This window comes from Pavona decussata, unplaced genomic scaffold (genome assembly GCF_977016875.1).
Source record: "Pavona decussata unplaced genomic scaffold, jaPavDecu1.1 SCAFFOLD_176, whole genome shotgun sequence".
NCBI lineage: Eukaryota > Metazoa > Cnidaria > Anthozoa > Scleractinia > Agariciidae > Pavona > Pavona decussata.
The window spans coordinates 657155-679851 of record NW_028145587.1 but is presented as its reverse complement, the minus strand read 5'-3'; the positions used below and the strand labels follow the sequence as shown (position 1 = coordinate 679851).

At 40.5% G+C, this 22697-nt stretch overlaps 3 protein-coding genes across 3 annotated transcripts; 1 reads left to right on the top strand and 2 right to left on the bottom strand.

Moving 5' to 3' along the window:
• Positions 1-1708: 1708 nt before the first annotated feature.
• LOC146463460 (interferon-inducible GTPase 1-like) lies at positions 1709-8456 on the bottom strand. The gene is made up of 2 exons (XM_085084456.1): positions 8176-8456; positions 1709-3104 (listed from the first exon to the last, which is right to left on the bottom strand). Exons 1-2 carry the CDS (start codon positions 8433-8435, stop codon positions 2096-2098), a joined length of 1269 nt encoding a protein of 422 aa, XP_084940582.1. The 5' UTR covers positions 8436-8456; the 3' UTR covers positions 1709-2095.
• Positions 8457-9663: 1207 nt separating this feature from the next.
• On the bottom strand, positions 9664-11984 carry LOC146463459 (interferon-inducible GTPase 1-like). The gene is made up of 2 exons (XM_085084458.1): positions 11712-11984; positions 9664-10883 (listed from the first exon to the last, which is right to left on the bottom strand). Exons 1-2 carry the CDS (start codon positions 11915-11917, stop codon positions 9875-9877), a joined length of 1215 nt encoding a protein of 404 aa, XP_084940584.1. The 5' UTR covers positions 11918-11984; the 3' UTR covers positions 9664-9874.
• Positions 11985-12501: 517 nt separating this feature from the next.
• On the top strand, positions 12502-18991 carry LOC146463458 (interferon-inducible GTPase 5-like). The gene is made up of 2 exons (XM_085084402.1): positions 12502-12707; positions 17836-18991. Exons 1-2 carry the CDS (start codon positions 12520-12522, stop codon positions 18833-18835), a joined length of 1188 nt encoding a protein of 395 aa, XP_084940528.1. The 5' UTR covers positions 12502-12519; the 3' UTR covers positions 18836-18991.
• The last annotated feature ends 3706 nt before the right edge of the window (positions 18992-22697 follow it).

Sequence of the window (22697 nt, the reverse complement as noted above, 5' to 3'; positions counted from 1 at the left end):
TCAAAGGTTCAGTTACTCCTTTGATGTAAGAGAGAGAAGCGAAAGACTTGCGTCATTCGGTTGGTTCAACCATCTTAAAAAACATTCCAACAAGTTCCTCTGGGGATACATTTGTTGTTGTGGATCGGGTTTTTTCAGCCTGTATGTTTTGGATAAACTTAGGTGGATAACCGTTTGGAATTTTGTAGTTAATAATTAATAAACGGATACCAACTTAGTCCACTAGCAACCTGGGGTGCTCTTGCGTGGGCATCAACTGTCTGTTAGTGTTCCAAAAATCATTTTCTTTCTTCATTCAATTTTAGGTCTAACGCCCCCTTAAACTAACGATCTGTTAACAACGGTCTCCTGCTTCTAAGTAACTCGATCAAGCTGTCAATCAATATGAAAATACTTGGAACGTGTCCATCTTTGATTTCTGACTATGATTGACATATAATCTAAATATCCTATTATCACATGTTTTTAAAAGTATTAGTCACACAATCTCCGACATTCAACTAAGAAACAATTTCAGTTTGTCACCGGTTCGCATTATTTTTGCATGCAGGGAAGGTTCACAAACAACTTTTTTACAATAATTTACGGTCACAGAACGCGATGCTTCAGACTATAAATCCTTCCCTTCTCTTCGATAAATAGGTTTCCAGGAATTCTTTCCAAAGTTCGGACTACTTCGCTTCCAAATGCTTTCCGGAGAAGAGGAACATTGTTTTAATGTAACAAGAGCTTCTGAAGCGTGGTTAAGAAGACGAGGGGTGCGTTCTTCGCTGTTTGAAAGCGCGGAAATAAGAACGAGAGACAAGGAAACAGAGGAAATGAAGGAGAGGGGAGAGGACAAGGGGCAGAGGTTTTCTCTCTCCCCTCCCCTCCCCTCCCCCGTCCTTCATTTTTTCACTCTCGTCCCAATATCCGCGCGATCACAAAGCGAGAAAAGCACAAAATCATTTTACAGGAAGATTGCTTAACTCACTTGTGTTAATTTAAGAACGAACAAACAGTCTGAAACCTTAACGTACTTTACTGGAGATAAAATACAGCTGACCGAATTTTGTTTTGGAAGAGCCTTTTAGTTGAACGCGTAACGCCAAGTTTGGCTCCCAAGTTTTGTCCCTCAAGATTTGTTCAATTAGTTCATAAACGTTCATAAATGTATGTTCACTTCTTGCGACAACTTCTTGATGAGTGGCCAATAATAAAGTATCGAAAAGGTAAAGCAAAGTAAATGCAAAAATTGTTTTTCACTGAATTAGTGGGCCCTTACCTACAATATATTAAAACTTGAGCCACCGAACTCATTCTTGATTAATAATCACTTAAGGACGATGCCTACTATTGTTACTGCGCATACGTACTGCGCATCGCGAGATACTCGGGTTTCCTATGGGTAGTGCCTACTAATACAGGAATATTTTTGCGCGGTTTAAAACTATACGGAGAAAGCAGAACTTACCAAATGCCTTTGGTATCCCCAAAGAAAATATGGGGTAACCATGCATTTTTCAGAGAAAATTAAGCTTCGATTTAGGAAAAAATCCCATACATTGCTTCATATTCTGGCGCTTTTTAGAGATATTGTTGCTTAATTATCTCTGAAAAATGCGTGGTTACCCCCAATTTTCTTTTTGGACTCCAATAGGCCTTGCTAAGATCTACTTTTCCCGCATAGTCATAAACCGCGCAAAAATACTTCGGTATTAGTAGGCACCGTCCTTAAAGCTAAAATTCGGGTTGTATCGGAAAGGTTATAATAATATTGTTGCTATGGAAACCTAAGAAATCGAGTAAATTAACGAAAACTGGTTTGAATAGAAAAAAACATCCGACTTACTGATAGCTACAGCCGTGTCAAATATTTCAAGTTTGCTGCACTTTTACTGTTGAATGTAAATACTCTATCTGGAAACATGACCAAACTAGTCACACACAAAAAAAACCAAGACTCTCGCACAATCCTAAGTACAGAGTTTCCTAAATTCAACTGAATCTACTTTTTCCCAATTTAAACTAAGATACAAGAATGGTATATTAATCATGTCACAAGAATGTAGTCTAGCAACACTCTTTTCGCATGTACATGTGTAGGTTACTAAACTTAATCAATCTCCAATGCCAGTTCAGCGGCTGTTTTTTCAGCAGCTTCCTTCACGACTAACAATGCCACTTCTTCGACATCTTTCAAAAGCTGGGTTAGAGCATAATATGTCGCGCCAAACGACATACCACTGGCTATGGCCAGACCTACAAACGGAATAAATCGAGTGGCTTCTTCAACAGCTGCCTCCGCAGCATAGGGCGCCAGAATCCCGCTGAGTTGCGCAGCAGTCGTCAGGCCAACTTTGATAACCTTTTCTCTAGTGGCCAGATGTAGCCTTGCAAATTCTGCCGACCCTATTTCAGGAAGACCAAGCTGGGATCTGTAAAGGCTGAGTTCCTTCAGGATTAGACCGGCATCAACAGCAAAGGATAATCCGGGTAACGGAACAAGCGCAGCGGCAGCAGATGCTGATGCAACCATCCATATACGCCCTCTGAGAACATCTACTTTTCTTTGAAAGATATCTTCTGACGACCGCGTTATCACATTACCAAGAGACAAGGTCAGGCTCTCTCGCTGATATCTCGTCAATGCATCTAGGATGGCCTGAGTTAGTCGGGCAAAGTCCCATTTATCAGGGTCGTGATTGCTTATCAAAAATATATCCCTCTCATTGCTCAGCAAGTCGCCCAGACTTTCTACACAGTTGCGTCGGATTTTCTCTAGCATGGCTTCCTCATTAAACGATCGCTTCCGCATCTCAGCACGAACACTTTCATCGATTTTTGTGCGAATGAAGAAAAACTTCTTTTTAATCTCTCTAATTTTCTTGGCCAATTCCAAGTCGTTCTCGGTGAATCGGCTGGCTGTGAAGATGAGAAAGGTATCATACTTCTCCAAGTTTACTTTCTCGCAGTATGTCTCCAGGTCAGGGTAGTTTGGGGTGCCTATACCTGGTAAATCCCAGAACTTTATATTATGATTGGTCGGGTGATCATACGCAGTTGGCTCCGTAGTGCATTCGGTGACACTGACTTCAGCTGCCCCATCATCGTCGTCATATAGTCTAAAAACAAAGATGCTTCAATTTTAGTCTAACCACCTCGTTTTGTGCTTCAACTGATTTTGGAAACTGGTAAATTAGTCATTGAAACTTAAATATATAGCTGACACTAAATCGTACAATTTATTTACACATGCTGATTTGACCGGATTCGTTAAAGAAGAGGGGACGCGGATGAATATTCTCTCTAGGCTTCGAGCAGTCTTAGGGATAGTAGTGCGAGCGAATCACGCCCGCAAAAACTCCGTTCCATGCACGAGGAGACGTCACGATGTGCGGAGGGAAGCCAAAATGTACTTTGCGGATTCACGAATTTGCGATAACCAGCTCTGACACTAGAATATTTAGTGGTTCGTCAGTGTGTCACATGAATCCAATTAACGTGGCAATGACAATCTGGCTGTTCCATTTGGAAGTCGTAAATACCATTAATATGAAATGAAGTGAAGTGAGGGAGGATTTTCGGAAAATGTAGATTTTCAAGGCCTGGCTGGATAGCACTTTTGTTTCATTATTCCATTTAATATTTAACAATTATTCGCCGAAGGCGAAGTAAATATTGGTGAATATTCCCCGAGACGAAGTCGAGGGGAATATTCACCAATATTTACTGAGCCTGAGGCGAATAATTGTTTTAGTATAATTACTCAGGTGATTATCAGAGAAAAACAAGTATCGTCCGAAAAATGTCGATTTTATTTGTTTGTTTCAAATCGTCACGCGTCAATGAACAGAGACACGCAGTCTGCCGATCACATGCTCAATCGAAATCACATGCGCAATCGATAAACTGCACACGGCCTCGAGCAGAATGTTAGTATTCTTTAACTGCCGCTTCATTGAGACGAAGCACTGACTTCTGTAAATGAATGTTGGGTTTCTCCGACCCGTTTACCAAAATAGATGGAGATGAACCAGGCTGTTTGGTGTAAAACTCGAGCCGGGATCACAAGTGTTAGCGATAGCATTTTATTGCACAATTTCTTGTTGACATGATGGCTTCGCCGGTTAACGGACGTTTATAAATTGCCCTCGGAGATAAGCTGCTTCAGGTAGGAATTAAGTCATTTGTTGGCTTCACTAAACAAGTACACGGTTGTCGCAGATGACAATATTTTGTTGTGAGGCAGTGACTTTAGATGGTGGTCGAGAGCCGCTCGAACCGACAACAAACTAGCTTTCAGATTATAAAAACTGTTTTCTTTTCTCGTCACTGAAACGTAAAACTTACAGAGACATTTATTCATCTTGTTTACTTCCATGCTTTCAAATTCTGTCTTAAACTCGTTTTGTTTGTGAAATCATTCTGTTAATAAAGAAAATCTTGCTCGAATTTAACTTAATTTGTTGTCTTCATTTTAAGTCAACGAGATCGACAACATGCAATTTACAAGGGTTTTTTATGACAATTAGCAAAATTTTCATCTCTTGCCTTCGAAAAATATCACCTCGGACTTAGCTGCATCTTTAGTGCCTTTCGGAATTGCATTTTCTTTCATCCTATTTACTTCTTTTTCAGAAATGTCAACAAATAGCTAGGCGGCCATTTTGAAAGTTAGTGCTCCCGCTATAATCACCTCGCGCGAGGTGATTATAGCAGGATATGACGCAATCCTCGACCAATCAGATCAACAGAATCTCTATAATCACCTGAGTAATTATACTAATGTAAATTAGTATATACCACACAAGTCAATAGGGCATTTCGCGCGCGCTAATTGGCTAGCTGGGAGGTGATTACCCAAGTACTATTCACCTCCGAGCAACCCATCAGAAACAAGATGGCTTCCCGTTTTGCCACGGTCACTAAAAAGGAATTTATTTAGATAAACGAGGCGGCTGTTACAAAAAATACAAAAATGGTAACAAAGTTTAGATTGACGGCATTAAATGGAAACTTATTTAATCTTTCCAACCTCGTATTCCAAGGCGAAAAATGAAACTACAATGCCTTGTTTACGAAAACTGCCAAGCACTAAATTAACAATATAAACAATGACACATCTAATGTTTAGCAGCATGGTTTCCAAATTTAAGACAAATTTCACACAACAATTGAAGAAATGACACATTAGCCACTAAATAAGTGCCTCGAAAAGTTTTTGATTGTTCGCAAGAAAGCGAGACAGAACTTTCTACAACAAGAATCAGTGAAGAAGTCGCTTACCGCGCGGGGCGCGAGATTTTAAAAATTAAAAATTTCCCACCATTTCTCAGTATACTGTCAAAAATAAAGGAATTTTTTGGCCCTCTAGTTATTCAGCTTGTATGGAAAATACTAAAACAATTATTCACCTCAGTATCGATGAAAGTTGTGGATATCTACCTCGCCGGTTCGCAGCTCGGTAAATATCCACCACTTTTAACTGGTTGCCAATAAAAGTAAAATTTAGCTAGAATTCCCGGCACTTTTCTTTACAGGGGACAGGGTTTACAAATCTTAAGCTCTCATCATATGGGGGGGGGGGGGGGGGGGGGGCAGGGGGGCGGGAGCTTGGGAGAATAGGGGGCGGGAGGGGTACGGGAGACGGGAGAGGAAAGGGCGGGAGGCGGGAGTTCTAAGAGGACGGGAAGCGGGAGAGCAATACAAAACGGTGAATTTGTTTACTTATTAATGCGTTAGACTACTATCAAAAAAAGAACTCAACAATGTTGCACAATGTTATTTGTTTTCCATTTAGCGTCCTCCGAGGCTTTACACAATCTTTTATATCCGAGTGCACACGAAGACTCGTGCTCAGGCGATAAACAGGGTTACTTCCGGTGAAATTGTAAACCCTTTCATGGTGTTACGTCATAGCTCATGAAATGTCAAGCGTGACATGTGTGCACATGTGTGAGTGCCGCGCAAGTTTTTAGAAGTCTCAAAAGAGGTGAGCAAGGCGAGCAAATACGCGTCTTGTAAATTTAGTATCAGAGATTCAATATCGTCAAAGACCATTTTAGTAGTTCTTAGCATTTTTCAGTGCGGTAGTGAGAAATCTGGGGCATGGACGACCTTCTTGGGATTTAGCTCCCAATGACCGTCAATCGGACTGTACTAAAGATTTTGCTGCATGGTGTATGGGAATTTGCGAATGGAATGCTGTTTCAATGAGCACGTGGAGAGTGCGGAGTGTTTCGTTTCACGACACCGTTTTTCGTTTTGGACAAAGCAAAATCGGTTCCTATTACAATAGGCAGCCAAACAGCATGGGAAGCAACCAGGAACCGCCGACTTCATAGAAAAGAGGAGTAGGATTAGGAGTAGAAGGAGATCAGTGCAGCCTCCTCTGCACATAGATGAAGACTTCTTTTTGATGAACAGTTTGTTCGGCCTAATTTCGGACGCTTTTTGCATTTAATGCAGTAATTCTTTCTTAGGAGCAGTAGCAGCGAGCTTAGAATTCACCACCAGTAACGCAGAGATTTAAACCTTGGATTGAAAGTAGGTCCTAAAGTTTCATTTTACCTTTTCCCGCACTAAAAGCAATTTTTTCACGCAGTTTTAGGGAGTTAGGATATCGAGAAAGATATCAAGATTATAATTAGTGTATCAAGTAAACGCGATGGATCCGTAATAAGGCGCCGAGAATTAGGCAGACAAACCGAACTCTAAACTGGGGCGTTTGGCTGCCAGCTCGCCATGTCCTACTTCCCCGTTTGAATTACATGATCCCAACAAATGAATAATTAAGAAATGCAACAACTATTACACTGCACGATGGACTAAGACTGTTGTCACTGAAAGAATGGTTGAACCGTCAAACAAGACGAACATGTTAGTCAAAAATTAAATACAAACAGCGGTGATAAACATAATAAACTTGCGCATTTTAGCTTGACGTAGCATATGAAACGTCAGGTTACATAAAATGCGCAAGTTTATTATGTTTATCACCGCTGCTTGTATTTTATTTCTGATCAAGCTACGATGGCTCAAGAACAAAAGCCCTTATGTTAGTCAAAACGTCATTAACTCAGAGTACAAAACCTATCAATAATGTTAACGTTAATCAAAATATATATAGTAAAAAAATGAATAATGAAAGGCCTGAGAATGGTACATCCTGGTACAGCTTTATGACTAATACGGGTTTTGAAGCCTTCTACTTTACTCGGGGACGGGAGAAACGCGAAAAAGGGCGGGAGGCGGGAGGCAAAGGTACGGGAGGCGGGAGGTTCCGACCCCCATGTCCCCCCCCACTCATATGGAATTGGCTGATGCAGAGTGATTGATCTCTGAACTCACTTTCGGTCTTGTCTTCAATTTTCACATGTGCTCAGTTTTATTTAAAGACAGGAAAAAAACAGCGAGCAATAATTAATTATTAGCAGTTTGCTTTTTGGTAAAAACAAGAGCTGAGTCTTTGACTGTAATCGTCATATATTTCTATGCTTTTCCTTTTGAATCAACCAGTTTTACGCAAATAGACTAAAACAGTTCATTTTTATTACATTTCCTCTCAGAAATTTAAGCAATTTTTAATGCACTTTAATCCATAATGAATCAGTCTTGAGTAATGCCTATTCGAGAAGAACTTCCGGTCATGTTCCGGCTTGAAAGTGAAATCATTTTTCGAAGCATAGCGATACACTTCTCACGTGGATAGGGGCGATGGTGAAGGTTCTTGAAAGGAACTTCCCTCGCTTTATTGAAAAACTCAAGTCGATGAAACGGTTTTCATTTTTCCCACATTCTACAATTGATATCAAAAGAGCTCAGACAATCGCAAAACGGCACATTCCTTGAATAGCCGCGCGCAGCGGCTGCCACGCAAATTGTGTTTAAAAGCCTCTATAGCCGTATAAATCAATTTATCAGCAACAAGAAATCATGCATGCGGTCGATGGAATTTGATGAAAACACCATGTAATATTATTATATGCAGCGTTAACTCTCTAAGCGACCTCAGCCAGAATGTCAGGCAAACCAAAATACACCGAACTCTACATGTAGTCTGCAAATCTTACAACATTAACAACACTAACCAATGTTTTGGTGACAGAGGGATTACGAGTAGATGTCTCGCTACATATAAATACACTGTAACTCAATAAGGCATATTCACTCTTAATAAAATAATCTACTCACCCTCGTATTGAGTTAATGAAACTAGATTTCCCAGTTCCCGAGTCACCGGTAATTGCGATGTGTACTTCGACTTCTTGCCATCTTTCTAGCCTTTTCTTAAAGAACGCTTCGATGTTCGAAACGCCACTTTCATCGATTTCGTTTTTAAGCTCTTCCATTTGGATTAGCTCCCAATCCTCGTCCCCAATTGCAAGGCCGCTGAAATCATCCATGATGAAAAGGGATTTTTGCGAGTGATCCGCCACTCTGACTACACACATCACATGAAATGGAATGTAAACGAGTACTTCGTCATTTAAGCTTCATTGTAATGTCTCGTTCCTCTTATCAGTTGTGGTATCCTCGCAGACCCAGTGGTAAATAGTGGGGATGAGGAAAAAGTCGAAACGGAAAAAATCAGTTCAATGAATTCGAAGAAAAGTAGACAGGAAAAGTACTTTTCCGCCCGTTTCGACTTTTCCCCTTCCCGAGGATGCGGTCTGCTGGCGACAACAAGAGAAAAAAAGAGAATCCATGTTACGAAAACATTTTTTCGTTCTGCTCCATTTCCGGACAACTGCTGATATAACAATATCATGCTGGCGCTTTTCTGTGGATGTCTCTAATACGTGCTCCTCGCTTCAACTTTACCGGCCTGGACTTTCGCGTTGTGGTTCCAGTCGCAAGGACTGGAGGCAGCTGTTTTCAATTCTTACGAGCTATTCGGTTGGCGTGTTGTTTCCTAAAAGTGATGTAGAAAGCACTTGTCTTGTAGTGATTTCATTTCCGGGTTTTAACTTTCGACTATATATATGGGCTGTCAATTTGTTTCGCTCGAACCAAGCATGCAGGAATCTACAACCTCTATATCGCAGTTTTTGCTGCGGTCACATGGGGAAGGAGGCAGACAGGGTGACAAAAAGAGGGGGAGTGGGTGAGTGAGCGAGTGACTGACTGACTGAGCTGAGGTGACCGACTGTGAATGAAGTACATATTAAACACTGTTTTTTCTTTTTAAGATCGATGAGATAACCTGGGGCTCTCCTATTCATCGCCTTATGCTTTCTTTTGGTAGTCCCCGGATCATTCCATCTTCACACTTTTCCAATATTAACTGATCTATCATCATAACCCTTAATTGGGGGGTTGTAATTCTACCCTCCCGATGTTGTAGTCGATTGTAGATTTCATAGTCTTGCCGTCAGTGTTTTGTAGTTTAAGTCACCCCTGCGCTCTAATTAAGCTAATTTCTAGAATAAATCAGGCGTGATAATGTGATCAATTTGATGATGAAAATTACGGGTAGAATCATATTTAAGACAACGTTTCGGTGTCCTCATGACACCATCATCATGTCTCGTTATTCGAGTAATCAGGAGCAAATTTTGTTGTACCGTTATACGAAAAAAATACCTCTTTTCAAGCAATGAGTAATTTTTATTCTCAATTCGAAAAGCTGTATGACTGAGTAATAGTAAATATTCTCTTTTGCTTTGATTTAAAGATTAAATGGACAATATTCAAGGCTCTAAAATTTAAACTGGTGACACGACCTGAAAAACAAACTTTGCTGAATTCCGTCTACTTTTTTAGAACGCTAATCAAAAGTTTAACCAAGAAACTAGAATACCAACAACACAGTATTACAACAGCATTTTTTGCTTATGCACAGTTTCATTTAAAACTAAATTTTTTTAATGTACAAATTAACCTGACAAACTTAATCAATCGCCAGTTCCAATTCGACGGCTGCTTTTTCAGCAGTTTCCTTCAGGACTGATACTGCCGCTTCTTCAACATTTTTCAAAAGCTGGCTTAACGCATAATATGTCGCGCCAAACGACATACCACTGGCAATGGCCAGACCTACAAACGGAATAAAACGAGTAATTTCTTCAAGGGCTGCTTCTGCAGCATAGGGCGCCAGAATCCCGCCTAGTTGTGCAGCAGTCGTCAGGCCAACTTTGATAACCTTTTCTTTAGTGGCAAGATGAAGCTTCGCAAATTCTGCCGACCCTATTTCAGGAAGACCAAGCTGGGATCTGTAAAAGCTGAGTTCCTTCAGGATTAGGGCGGCATCAACAGCAAAGGATAATCCGGGTAACGGAACAAGCGCAGCGGCAGCAGATGCTGATGCAACCATCCATATACGCCCTCTGAGAACATCTACTTTTCTTTGAAAGATATCTTCTGACGACCGCGTTATCACATTACCAAGAGACAAGGTCAGGCTCTCTCGCTGGTATCTCGTCAATGCATCTAGGATGGCCTGGGTTAGTCGGGCAAAGTCCCATTTGTCAGGGTGGTGATTGCTTATCAAAAATATATCCCTCTCATTGCTCAGCAAGTCGACCAGACTTTCTACACAGTTGTGTCGGATTTTCTCTAGCATGGCCTCCTCATTAAACGATCGCTTTCGCTTCTCAGCACGAACACTTTCATCGATTTTTGTGCGAATGAAGAAAAACTTCTTACTAATCTCTCTAATTTTCTTGGCCAATTCCAAGTCGTTCCCGGTGAATCGGCTGGCTGTGAAGATGAGAAAGGTATCATACTTCTCCAAGTTTACTTTCTCGCAGTATGTCTCCAGGTCAGGGTAGTTTGGGGTGCCTATACCTGGTAAATCCCAGAACTTTATATTATGATTGGTCGGGTGATCATACGCAGTTGGCTCCGTAGTGCATTCGGTGACACTGACTTCAGCTGCCCCATCATCGTCGTCATACACTCTAGAAACAAAAATGCCTATTTTAAAGCATTGTTTGCCACAAACTATTGCATAAAATTTAACGTATTAAATTGCCCAACATAGATGGCTGGCGTGATCGATGAATTTGTTTTCTTTCATTTCATGACCTTCGTCGGTTCTCTTTTGTTCGTTTCTATTTAAGGCACAGAAAAGAATACAAGACAATTTCAATAAATAACGCATACACATAAGCCGAAAATGTATTTTTAATTTCTTACAGTTTTCGATTAAAGGTGGCAATATATCTGGGGTATTTCCCCGGCTTTCAAAGGTTTCAGTATGTATGAAGGCTATCAGTACATTTTTAGTTTCGTTGTGACACTTCAGCTTTTGTAATGATTTGAAAGTGAAATACAAGCTCAGCGAGGATATAGTGGACGATCTTGAGAGAAACTTTCCTCGGTTTCTGTAATTTGCCTGAAAAGCTTGAAATGAATGGGTGTTGTTACATTTTCTTATTCTCATAAGTTAGATTCACCACAGACACAGTTAAAATCTCGGCAACAAATTAAAAACTGCCTGCGACGTGATATCACAACTCGGCCTAGCTACTCAGAGGTCACAAATTGCAACACTGACATGCAAATAGTGAAATGCTGGATATTATAACACTATATTTTCAGAATGCTAGACTGAGTAAAAGTTGGATTCTCAATGTTGGATAGAAACCTGTTCATCGTTCTCTGAATTAAATATGAAACCTTATTTCGGTTTCAGTCACAATGACAGGATATACAGTACTTTAGTGAGCTGATTCCACGAGTCGGTAAATACGTATAACATACACATAGTCAGTTTGAGTACTAACTCTCGGATCGCGTTGATAAAGCTGGACTTTCCAGTTCCCGAGTCACCAGTGATTGCAATGTTAACCTCGACTTTTCGCCATCTCTCTAGTCTTTTCTTGAAGAATTCTTCCACGTTCAAAACACCATTCTCCCCAACCTCTTCTTTAAGTTTTTCCATTTGGATTATCTCCCACGGCTCGCTCCCAGGAAAACTTAAATCCTCCATGAATCTTAAGAGAGGAATAAATAAACACGGTGGCAAATGCTGAGAGAAGCGGAAGTAGTCTGACGGTCTGCCCGGCTCGGTGCCAGTTTATATTAATCTCGTATCCAGATCTCCCAGTCACATTTCGACATTCCGGAACCGACTGAGATCTGAGTACGAGATTAAGTTTATGTGTGTCCCGTAAATTTCGGACTTAAGCCCCCTGGGGCTGGGGGATGAGCACCCGACAGGGGTACCCTTTTAGTCTCATGGTATACGAAAGTCCCTGGCCTCTGATCTCGAGCCGTCGTGCCAATGAATTAGAAGAATATTAGGAAGATGATGATGCCTTGTTTTGTTACTTGGTCTGCTTAGGAAAACTATCAAAACTTGAAACTAAATATTCGGCCATTTAGTAAGTCTCTGCAGACGAGCAGAAGGATTTTGTAAGGCGCAGATACTGGCCGGCTGCGGGGTCATAAGCTCCTGCCGGCAGATAGCAGTCACTTGAAAGTAGCTCGGGGCATTTTATGAAAGCTTAAATGAAGTAGTAGTTCACCTCAGCCTCGTCACGCAAGACAACGTTCTGGTGTATTTTTGTACAGCTGTCATTGTGTCCGATCATGGATCCTTTTGACTGGGAGTTCATCTATGCCGACGAAATTAAAAGGCACGTCGACGAGAATGGTGTTTCGGATATTGAAGAATTCATTCAGAATAAACTGGAGAGTTGGCAAGAGGTTGAGGTGAACATTGCGATCACTGGTGACTCGGGAACTGGAAAATCCAGCTTTATCAACGCATTACGAGGGTAAGTGAAGTCTTTTACATCGACTGACAATAAGGAAGACTCCGACGATCATATCACGATTTAGTTCTGTTGTATTTCAGAGAATTTCAGTGTTCTAGATGATTTAGAGCCCTACATATACAGGGAAAAGTTTTTAACACGGCCGTGACATTTGTTTCCATTTCCGTCAAAATGGCTTACGTCTGGCAGGAACGGAAGCCGTCTGCAATAAATGACTGATGATATGATAAATCATCCCCTTAGAAAATGCATTTAACAAAATTTAGCAAACGTCATCAGGCATGTCGGATTTTGTAGACCGGATCTCGACATCTTATTATATTTAAGGCCAATGTTTTAGGCTGTAGTTTTTACAGTCTCGGTTGCGGATTGTAAAACCCAGCTGTCGGCGTTGCGGCAAGTCTCAGATTTACCACTTCCGCCGAAGTCAGATCACTTCACACCGCCAAAAAGGCATATGGTAAAACATGGACTGGAGTGGAGTGGACTGGATTTGTAAAACATGGACTGGATTAGTAAAAGGTGGATTAGTAAAGGGTGGATTGGTAAAAGGTGGATTGGTAAAAGGTGGATTAGTAAAAGGTGGATTGGTAAAACAATAAATGAAACAATTAACTTTATTTTGTTTGCAGATCCTTTTCGTCCTCTTTTTATCTTGATTATCCATACAGTGATCCGATCAAACAATGTAAATGGTATACATTCCAAATAATTCATTCTTTACTTTTACTATTAATTCACTTCAACATTAACTGTAACGAAATCATAATAAGCAATAATTCCCTAGTTTTCTTTATATTGTATCAGAACGTAAATGTAATATTTCCGCATTAGTTCAACGACAACAACAACAACAACAAAAAAAGAAACGCTGTTTTAACACTGTTGAATCAACAAAAGTTTTACAATAATGTCCAAACGTTGGGCCTAGTAACGAAACAACAGAACTGAGACTGGGAGATGTTGTTTATTTATTACCATTTTATAACATTTGAATTTATCAGCTTTTTTCATGAAATGGTTTCGAATTTATTTTTTGATGGCGTGACAGTGAAAACCACTGATACATGCATCCATAAATAGTACGGCTGGAATGAATGTTTTGACCTTTGACCAATTTAATTTGGCATAATTTAAATTTTGCTGCGAAAGCTTCACGGCGCGCTCGTGATCGAGATTTCGGCTTTCAAGCTTCCATCTCTTTCTATTAAAAAGCGAAGACGGCAGTTTTCTTTGCCAGAGTTTAGATGGAATACAATATGCATAAAGGAAGAGATAGGGAGTGGCACATTTGGATCTGTTTATTTGGCGAAATCAGCGAAATGCACCGACGAGGAGCATTGTGTTGTCATCAAGAAACTCAAAGGGGAAGCGGCAGATGCTAAACGACGTTTCGAAAAAGAAGCTGCTATATTGCATAGCGTGAAAGGCCACCGAAACATCTCCTGTTTTTTAAAGTTTTGCCAGGAGCCCCACGCAATCATGATGGAGCATTCGTGCTTCGACTTCGGTCCCCTTGGCGTTGAGAAAAAAGTGTCCACGCGCCGTCCGACCTCGTGCCATTTCTTCTTCCAGAGCACAAGGCTATGGCTTTCACCAGACTTGGCGTTTCTATTTAGTTTTTTTTTCTAAATTAAACATCCCGACACGGTAACTATTAGTAGTATGGGTAACTATTGCTGAAAAAAAAAAAAGATGTTTCAACAAAAATCGCGAAATTTTGCATGTAAGTACCGTCTTTTTTCATTCTTTAGCTGAAGAGTGTAACGGGTTTGTTTTATTTAATTTTCAATTATGTGTAAAAAATAAGGGGAGCGTCACAAACATAACTATTAGTCGCAGTAGAACGATTAGTATATCAAACAAATTCTACACTTGAGAAAATTAGGTTTGGCGAAGTAACCGGCGTCACGTTTACATTTCCTATGACATCATTACATTGAGTAAGCAGTTTGGTGTAAATTTTAGCGTCTCCGTCATAGAATAAGAAAAAACATAGGCGAGGTTTAGTCTGACGGAAACTAACGCGCGCGGTTTATTAGATTGGATCATAGATATATATGTAAATATTAAGCAAGTAATGAACAACGTTTGTTAAAAGCGTTTCTATCACAGGTTTTTTTTTGCGCCTGCAAGAGGTTACGATTACGATCTTAAAAAAAATTGATGCAAAAAAAATCGCGCTAACTTTACTTCACAGCTACTAAGTTGAAGAGTATAACGGTTTTTTAGATCACCTGTCGAATCAGGGGAGCATCATGATGTATTAGGTTTTTCATCATCTTGTATTAGGTTTAGCGAGGTGACCAGCGTCACATTTACATTTATTGTTGCTGTTGTTTCGTTACTAGGCCGAACGTTTGGACATTATTGTAAAACTTTTGTTGATTCAACAGTGTTAAAACAGCGTTTCTTTTTTTGTTGTTGTTGTTGTCGTTGAACTAATGCGGAAATATTACATTTACGTTCTGATACAATATAAAGAAAACTAGGGAATTATTGCTTATTATGATTTCGTTACAGTTAATGTTGAAGTGAATTAATAGTAAAAGTAAAGAATGAATTATTTGGAATGTATACCATTGACATTGTTTGATGGGATCACTGTATGGATATTCAAGATAAAAAGAGAACGAAAAGGATCTGCAAACAAAATAAAGTTAATTGTTTCATTTATTGTTTTACCAATCCACCTTTTACCAATCCACCTTTTACTAATCCACCTTTTACTAATCCACCTTTTACCAATCCACCTTTTACTAATCCACCTTTTACTAATCCACCTTTTACCAATCCACCTTTTACTAATCCACCTTTTACTAATCCACCTTTTACCAATCCACCTTTTACTGCAAGAGGTTACGATTACGAGCTTAAAAAAAATTGATGCAAAAAAAATCGCGCTAACTTTACTTCACAGCTACTAAGTTGAAGAGTAAAACGGTTTTTTAGATCACCTGTCGAATCAGGGGAGCATCATGATGTATTAGGTTTTTCATCATCTTGTATTAGGTTTAGCGAGGTGACCAGCGTCACATTTACATTTATTGTTGCTGTTGTTTCGTTACTAGGCCGAACGTTTGGACATTATTGTAAAACTTTTGTTGATTCAACAGTGTTAAAACAGCGTTTCTTTTTTTGTTGTTGTTGTCGTTGAACTAATGCGGAAATATTACATTTACGTTCTGATACAATATAAAGAAAACTAGGGAATTATTGCTTATTATGATTTCGTTACAGTTAATGTTGAAGTGAATTAATAGTAAAAGTAAAGAATGAATTATTTGGAATGTATACCATTTACATTGTTTGATCGGATCACTGTATGGATAATCAAGATAAAAAGAGAACGAAAAGGATCTGCAAACAAAATAAAGTTTATTGTTTCATTTATTGTTTTACCAATCTACCTTTTACCAATCCACCTTTTACCAATCCACCTTTTACTAATCCACCTTTTACCAATCCACCTTTTACTAATCCACCTTTTACTAATCCAGTCCATGTTTTACAAATCCAGTCCACTCCACTCCAGTCCATGTTTTACCATATGCCCGCCAAAAATACTTCATTAGACTCCTTACTGATTTTATGCACACATTTTTTACTTTCATTTTGCAACTCAAGTCCACCACAAAAAAAATCGTTCGTTGTGAATATATTAAGGACAGTACTATCTTCTCACCCGGGTTTCTCGTAATCACAAGTATAAATTGGCGTTCTCATAAAGTAGTACCGAACTCTTGTGGAGAATTTTCGTTTTTTCCAAAAGTCATTTGCACCCCTCTCTCACCCCTCCCTCGATCGGGAAATTGACAGAACTCCCACAACATTTTTGTCCTCCACGCTGACAGTTTCATTCTGTTTCAGTGTCTTTCAAATTATATTTCATTTTGGCTTGTTTGAGTTATCGATAAATGCATGGAGAAATTCATGGCTTGATAATCTCTAAAACAGTTGGATTGACCTGGGGGTTCCAGTTTTGACTGAGACGTTTGGGCCAATTCATAGGAAGTCTAAGACCTTCTCCAAATGACCGATCAACTAATAAAAGAACTGTTATGAGCTCACCAAAACTTCTTGACAAAAGAACAGCAAAGTCAATATCAGAATAATTTTGAAGTTTATCGTGTCTACTGTAGCATCCCACGCAGTCGTTTTTAGGGGACTCGTATTACCTCCTCCTTGTGGGGAGGAGGTGATACGGGTCCCCTAAAAACGACTGCGTGGAAGGCCATGTCTACTGCTGACTGCAACCTGAAACGAAATCCTGGCTCCAGTTGTCCTGATAAGGTGCCATATCAAAGAAAACACAAGACGATCGGAGAAAAAGGGAAAATACCAAAGACACGAAAGCGAAGCGCCGAGAACCCAAAAACAAAGCCCTCGGCAAACTTAAGCTTGTAAAGAGAGCAGACGAAAACTGCTCTAAGTCTTTAAATCGCACTTATTGAGAGACTCGACTTCTACGCAGGTATGTCGTACTCGATTACGCCGCCACGACAACTAGGAAAACGAAGCTGAGAGAGCAATAGACTGGGCATGTGCAGTTGAATTAAGTGCTCAGAGCATAACTTATTAGTAGTACATTTTCGGTCGTTATATTTTGTTTAGGCTCGGTATTTGCAGGGGGTTTTTTGCGTATAGCTTTCAGCTCCTGAAATAAGAAACTAAGTCGCCCCGAGACGTTCGCTTTTCAGTGCTTCATTTGGACTATAAATCGGTTACACCCTGACCCCTCAATTTTCTTGCAAGTGCATCATCATCACCATCATCATCATCATCATCATCATCATCATCAATAGCATCATCATCATTAGAAGCTTTATTTAAAGAACACGGTATATCCGATTCATTACAAAATGCTCTTCCAGAGAGCCGTGTTAATACTAAACCTGCATAAGATAGACGCTAATCTAATCTAACGAAACCAACAGAAATAAATAGTAATGTTTCGTGATAATAATTCGGAAAAAAGTGAACACCTAAAAGATAAAAGAGGTGATCTAGTCTCAACCTCATCTTGCAGGTTATTCCACAAAAAGGTCCACGATAACTAAGGCTTCGCTTACCCGCAGCCTAAGTTTGCGGCCCTGGGATAAACATATCATTGATTTTTCCCCTCTAGACTTAAAGACGATGATGACGAGGCAGCCAAAGTTGGCGTTACTGAGACAACTAGAGTGCCAACTGCATATGATCATCCGACCAACCCTAAAATAAAGTTTTGGGATTTACCAGGAATAGGCACTCCAAACTGCCCTGACCTGGAGACATACTGCGAGAAAGTAAACTTGGAGATGTACAACACCTTCCTCATCTTTACAGCCAGCCGATTCACCGAGAACGACTTGAAGTTGGCTAAAAAAGTTCGATCGATTGAAAAGAAATTTTTCTTCATTTGCACAAAAATTGATGAAAATATTCGGGCGGAGAGGAGAAAGCGGGCATTCAGTGAAGGTGCCATGCTAGAGAAAATTCGGTGCTACTGTTCAGGAAATCTGTTCGACCTTTTGTGCAATAAGCAAGACATATTTTTGATCAGCAACCATTACCCTGCCAAATGGGATTTTGCTCGACTAAGCCAGGCCATTCTAGATGCATTACCGGCATGCCAGCGAGAGAGTCTGACCTTGTCCCTGGGCATTCTGACGACTTTGTCAACTGAAATTTTGAAAAGAAAAGTAGATGTTCTCAGAGGGCGTGTATGGATGGTTGCTTCAGCATCTGCTGCCGCTGCGGTTGTTCCTATCCCTGGATTGTCTGTGGCAGTTGATATCGGTCTGATAATGAACGAAATCAGCTTTTACAGATCCCAGCTTGGTCTTCCTGAAGAAGGGTCGGCTGAATTTGCAAAGCTTACTGTCATCAACCAAGAGAAAGTTCGCAACATATGCTTGACGACTACTGCTCAAGTGAGTGGGTTTCTGGCCGCTTATGCTGCCGAAGCAACCATTGAGGAGTTCAGCCGTTTTATCCCCTTAGTCGGCATGGCCATAGCCGGTGGAATGTCGTTTGCTACCACATATTATGGTCTTACGCATTGTTTGGAAAAGATGGAAGAGTCGGCATTGTCGGTCCTGAGAGAAGCTGCCCTAAAGTCAATCGACAATTTGGAAACCGATTAAAGTTCGCATTTTTTTATTGATATGAAACAAAACCAGTCTATTGACAACACCTCAAATACTGCTTGATTGTAATCAGTCTACGCACCGAGCGAAAGTTATTGGCTACCGTCTTTAAGTTGGTTTGAATTTGTTTCATAAAACGTCATTTTAAAACTTTTTTTCTGTTTATACTTTATACAGAAAACGTTAGAGCGGTTAGCATGTCGAAGATTTTTTCAATTTGCTTTGGTTTTGCTTTAAATACTTCGCAATGTGATTGGCTAGCAAAACTCGCACCACTTTATGAACCAATGGGAAGCCAAACGAAACCAATCGTGACTTGCTCACACGCGTTTTCCCGCGTTTGGCACCAGTTTTCTCTGAATTCTGATTGGTTCATCGCGCTGTTTGAGTCTGCTGTGATTGGCCAGAGTAATTTGTTTGGTTTGGGGGTCACATGTACAGTACTTAATCGAGAGGCGTTCTAAAACAGATGACATGAGCAAAGCTAGCACGGTCACGCATTTGTAAGTCTTGCAGCATTTTATGTTTTTCGTCCATGAAACATATTTCTCCTAAGACGTGAAAGTAGAAGAAACCAGGTTATCCCTCGAAGTTGATCAGGCCCCGGTTGTTGAGAGAGTGAATAATATCCAACGGTTAAGTCGCTATCCAGCGGATAAAATGTATTAGTTGGAGTACTTATAACACTGGATAGCGATTTATCCACTGGATAATGTTATCTGCTCTTTGGGCCCTGATTCAACGTTTTCCCCAGTACGAGTGATTGTAGACACTGAACTAACCTTTGCCGGAAAGGCTATATAGACACCTTTCCTTAATAATATTCTCGAGAAGAACAGCTTTTATGGTTGCCTTTTAGTCACGATTCCAGCTGTGGTTGCTAGCCAAGTTTTTTATTTATTTGGCCCTAATTCTTTGTCAGGATAACGTAGTTACAATTTCGCAGGAAGCTCTCAAGCTGTGACTGCCTTAAATCAGAACTAGTGTAGGCCTGTGTAGCCTTGTTTTGGGCTGTGTAGTGCTGCATGTGTAGCCCTGTGTGGCGCTATCATATAACCTCGTGGGCTGTCTAGCCTTGTGCAACGCTGCCAAGCGCTCAGCAAACCTGTGTAGGGCTTTTTAGCCCTGTGCATGTAAACCTGTGTAGACTTTTATAGGACTGTGAAGCCTTATATAGGGCTGGGTAAGGTTCTTAACACCTGTGTGGGCTTGTTCACGCTATGCCTAGCATTGGGTACTAGGAGGGTGTATGGCCCGGTGGTCAAAGCGCCTGATGACTTTGGACACTTTGGATATCATTCTTGGTACGAGATTGGCTAGGCTGCGCTGTTAGGTTTTCGCTCAAAGAGAGCAAAGTACTGTGGGCTCGCAAGGTTACGAACCGTAGTCAGCGTTTGCTGATTGTAATCTTAGAAATCCGGAACCGTACCGGGAATCAGATGAACGAGGCAAGACCAAGGAATATAGAAGGATATGGGAGCAGTAAACGGAAGGATTTCGTTCAACCTCGTTCACAAAGTAAACATTTTTGGAGTTAGCAAGGTGGTCATGAAATGTTTCTTGTCAGGAGCCCTGGTATTGTACAATCGAATAGAAATCCTGCGGTATCGCAAATCTCGTTCCTGTTCAGTCTCATTAATCAGTCGCGATGTTGTCTTTGCTCTGTGGCTCCTGGTGTCTCCTTCCTCGCTGCTCGCGCTGAATCTGAAGTCGCCTTTCACGTTGTTCAGGAGTTTCGTTGTTGAATCTACCTCGAACCTGTCTTGTCCCTTGTGCGACCTCCTGTGCTTCATTTGCATCACAATTAGGTAGTGTTTCATCAATAGCAAACATTTTTTCACTACTCGGTGAACAAACACGTCTAGCCGACCGTTCAGCCCTCAATGAATAAACATGAGAGTGCGCCATTGAGAGGCAGTGGTTTTCTTCCATAGTTATCAGTCCTGGGACCCGTTTCTCAAAAGTCCAGGTAACTTACCGGGCCCAGTAAGTGATATTTTTAATTTTTTTTTCGCCGATTACTCAGTGATTACAGACATTTTACTTGGCCAATGTTTCCATAGAGTTATAAGATTTTAAAATTTGGTATTCAAAGCTAACAAAAATTGACTTCTGTTAAGAAACATTTATCACCAAAGACACCTATCGGGCCCGGTAAGTTACTAGGAGTTTCAAGAAACGGGTGCCTGGCCGCTTTTGACCAGTTGAAACCGGTTTTGTTGCATAGCAACTACAAATGGCGTCCGGCACCAGCCTGTCTTTCAACCTGTTGCTGCCTAGCAACCTTCCATTGTCTGACGTCATTAACACTTGCACTGTTGCCAGGCAACAACACAGACACCTTCAACGATATATATCTCAGCTTATTTTCCAGAAGGCCAGGTGGCTATAGCAATTAAAGTTTTTGTTAACTTTTCTTAAGATATTCATTTTTTTTTTCAGTGTTTCCCATTGAATTTCACATCAATAAGACATAGATAACAAGGGTCATTAGAAGACGTTCGTGAAACAAAAATCTCTTCCCCCCCTCCCTCCCTTGTGCCTGTTTATGGCACAGTCAACCCCATTCTCTCTCAAATGTCTATAAACCGCACAACGATTTCGCTTGGAATTCGAAGCGCTCTGAGCTCAGAAGAAATTCATTAGCCCTAACGTTTTGTTTGGCTTCCTGAAGCAAAGTTTTCCTGAGGGCATCATTAACTCTATTGAAGGAAGAAGTCTTACGCGTGCAGCGTCCTTCCTCGACTAATATGCTCCCTACCTTAAGGTCTCTTTTGAGCTAAACGGGTAATTTTCAGTCACTCCGGCAGACACTTAAACGGTTGCATATTGTGAGCTTCGGTTGAGGAGGTGACAGCCTTTGGCCGTAGAAAGTAGGTCTTAGGGATGATTTTTAGTCGGGAAGCGTGAAATTATCGGGAATTAATTACTCGGCCAAAGACTTAGTTTATTTTCTTGTTGAAAACTGCTGTATGTTGTTCCCCTTTCAATTTTTTTGTCAACATCCGAGACTTAAAGTAATATGGTAAACACGGACAAGAAATGGCAAGGATTTCCTCTTCAAAAAGCGTGAGTTTGAAAAGCTATTCGATTATTTTTCGCTGTTATAACTGTAGCATTGTTTAAGAATTGGTTCATGCTTAGCGTGCGTACATCGAGTTATGCATGCACGAGGGAACACTAGCTTCTTGAGTGCTCTCCAAACTTCCTAAGTGCATCCATAACTCGATATGCGCACAGCTAAAAGCATGAACCAATTCTTTTCTAACAGAGTGTAAATATTAAAAGGAGATGTTTCCTGGAAAATAGGTTTTGTTCCTGATTAATTACAAAAATTCTATGAACAACAACAACAAAAAAAGGTGTAAGTGGTTTCTCATATCGGTTTAATCTTAACGTTTCATTAAACTTCGACAAGTCCTTATATATATACATTATATGGTGGTGTCAATCTGTAAAAAAAAATTTTTACGGCAATTGTTTCGAATCTCACAATCTGATCGGCTAATCTTCCGTTGTCGATAAGAGTCTAGACAACGCTGCTCGCGTCAATCAGCGCGCGGAAATTTTGACAGTTATTGTAAAAAACAGATCAAATGCGGTTGAGCGTTGTCTGCACTCTTATCGACAACGATATTGGTCATCACAGTGGTCGAAATTTGTTGTGGACTCACTCGGCACAACATTTTGATCACTGTGATGACGACTATCGTTGTCGGTAAGAGTACAAAGTGCGCGCATGCTTCCCCCAACTGACTTGCACACGTCATCAGATGGACGCACGGCCGTGCGTATGCTGAGCAATGTACGATGACAGGAGCCCATGGGTGATGGGCTCCTGACGATGATGACGCCAATA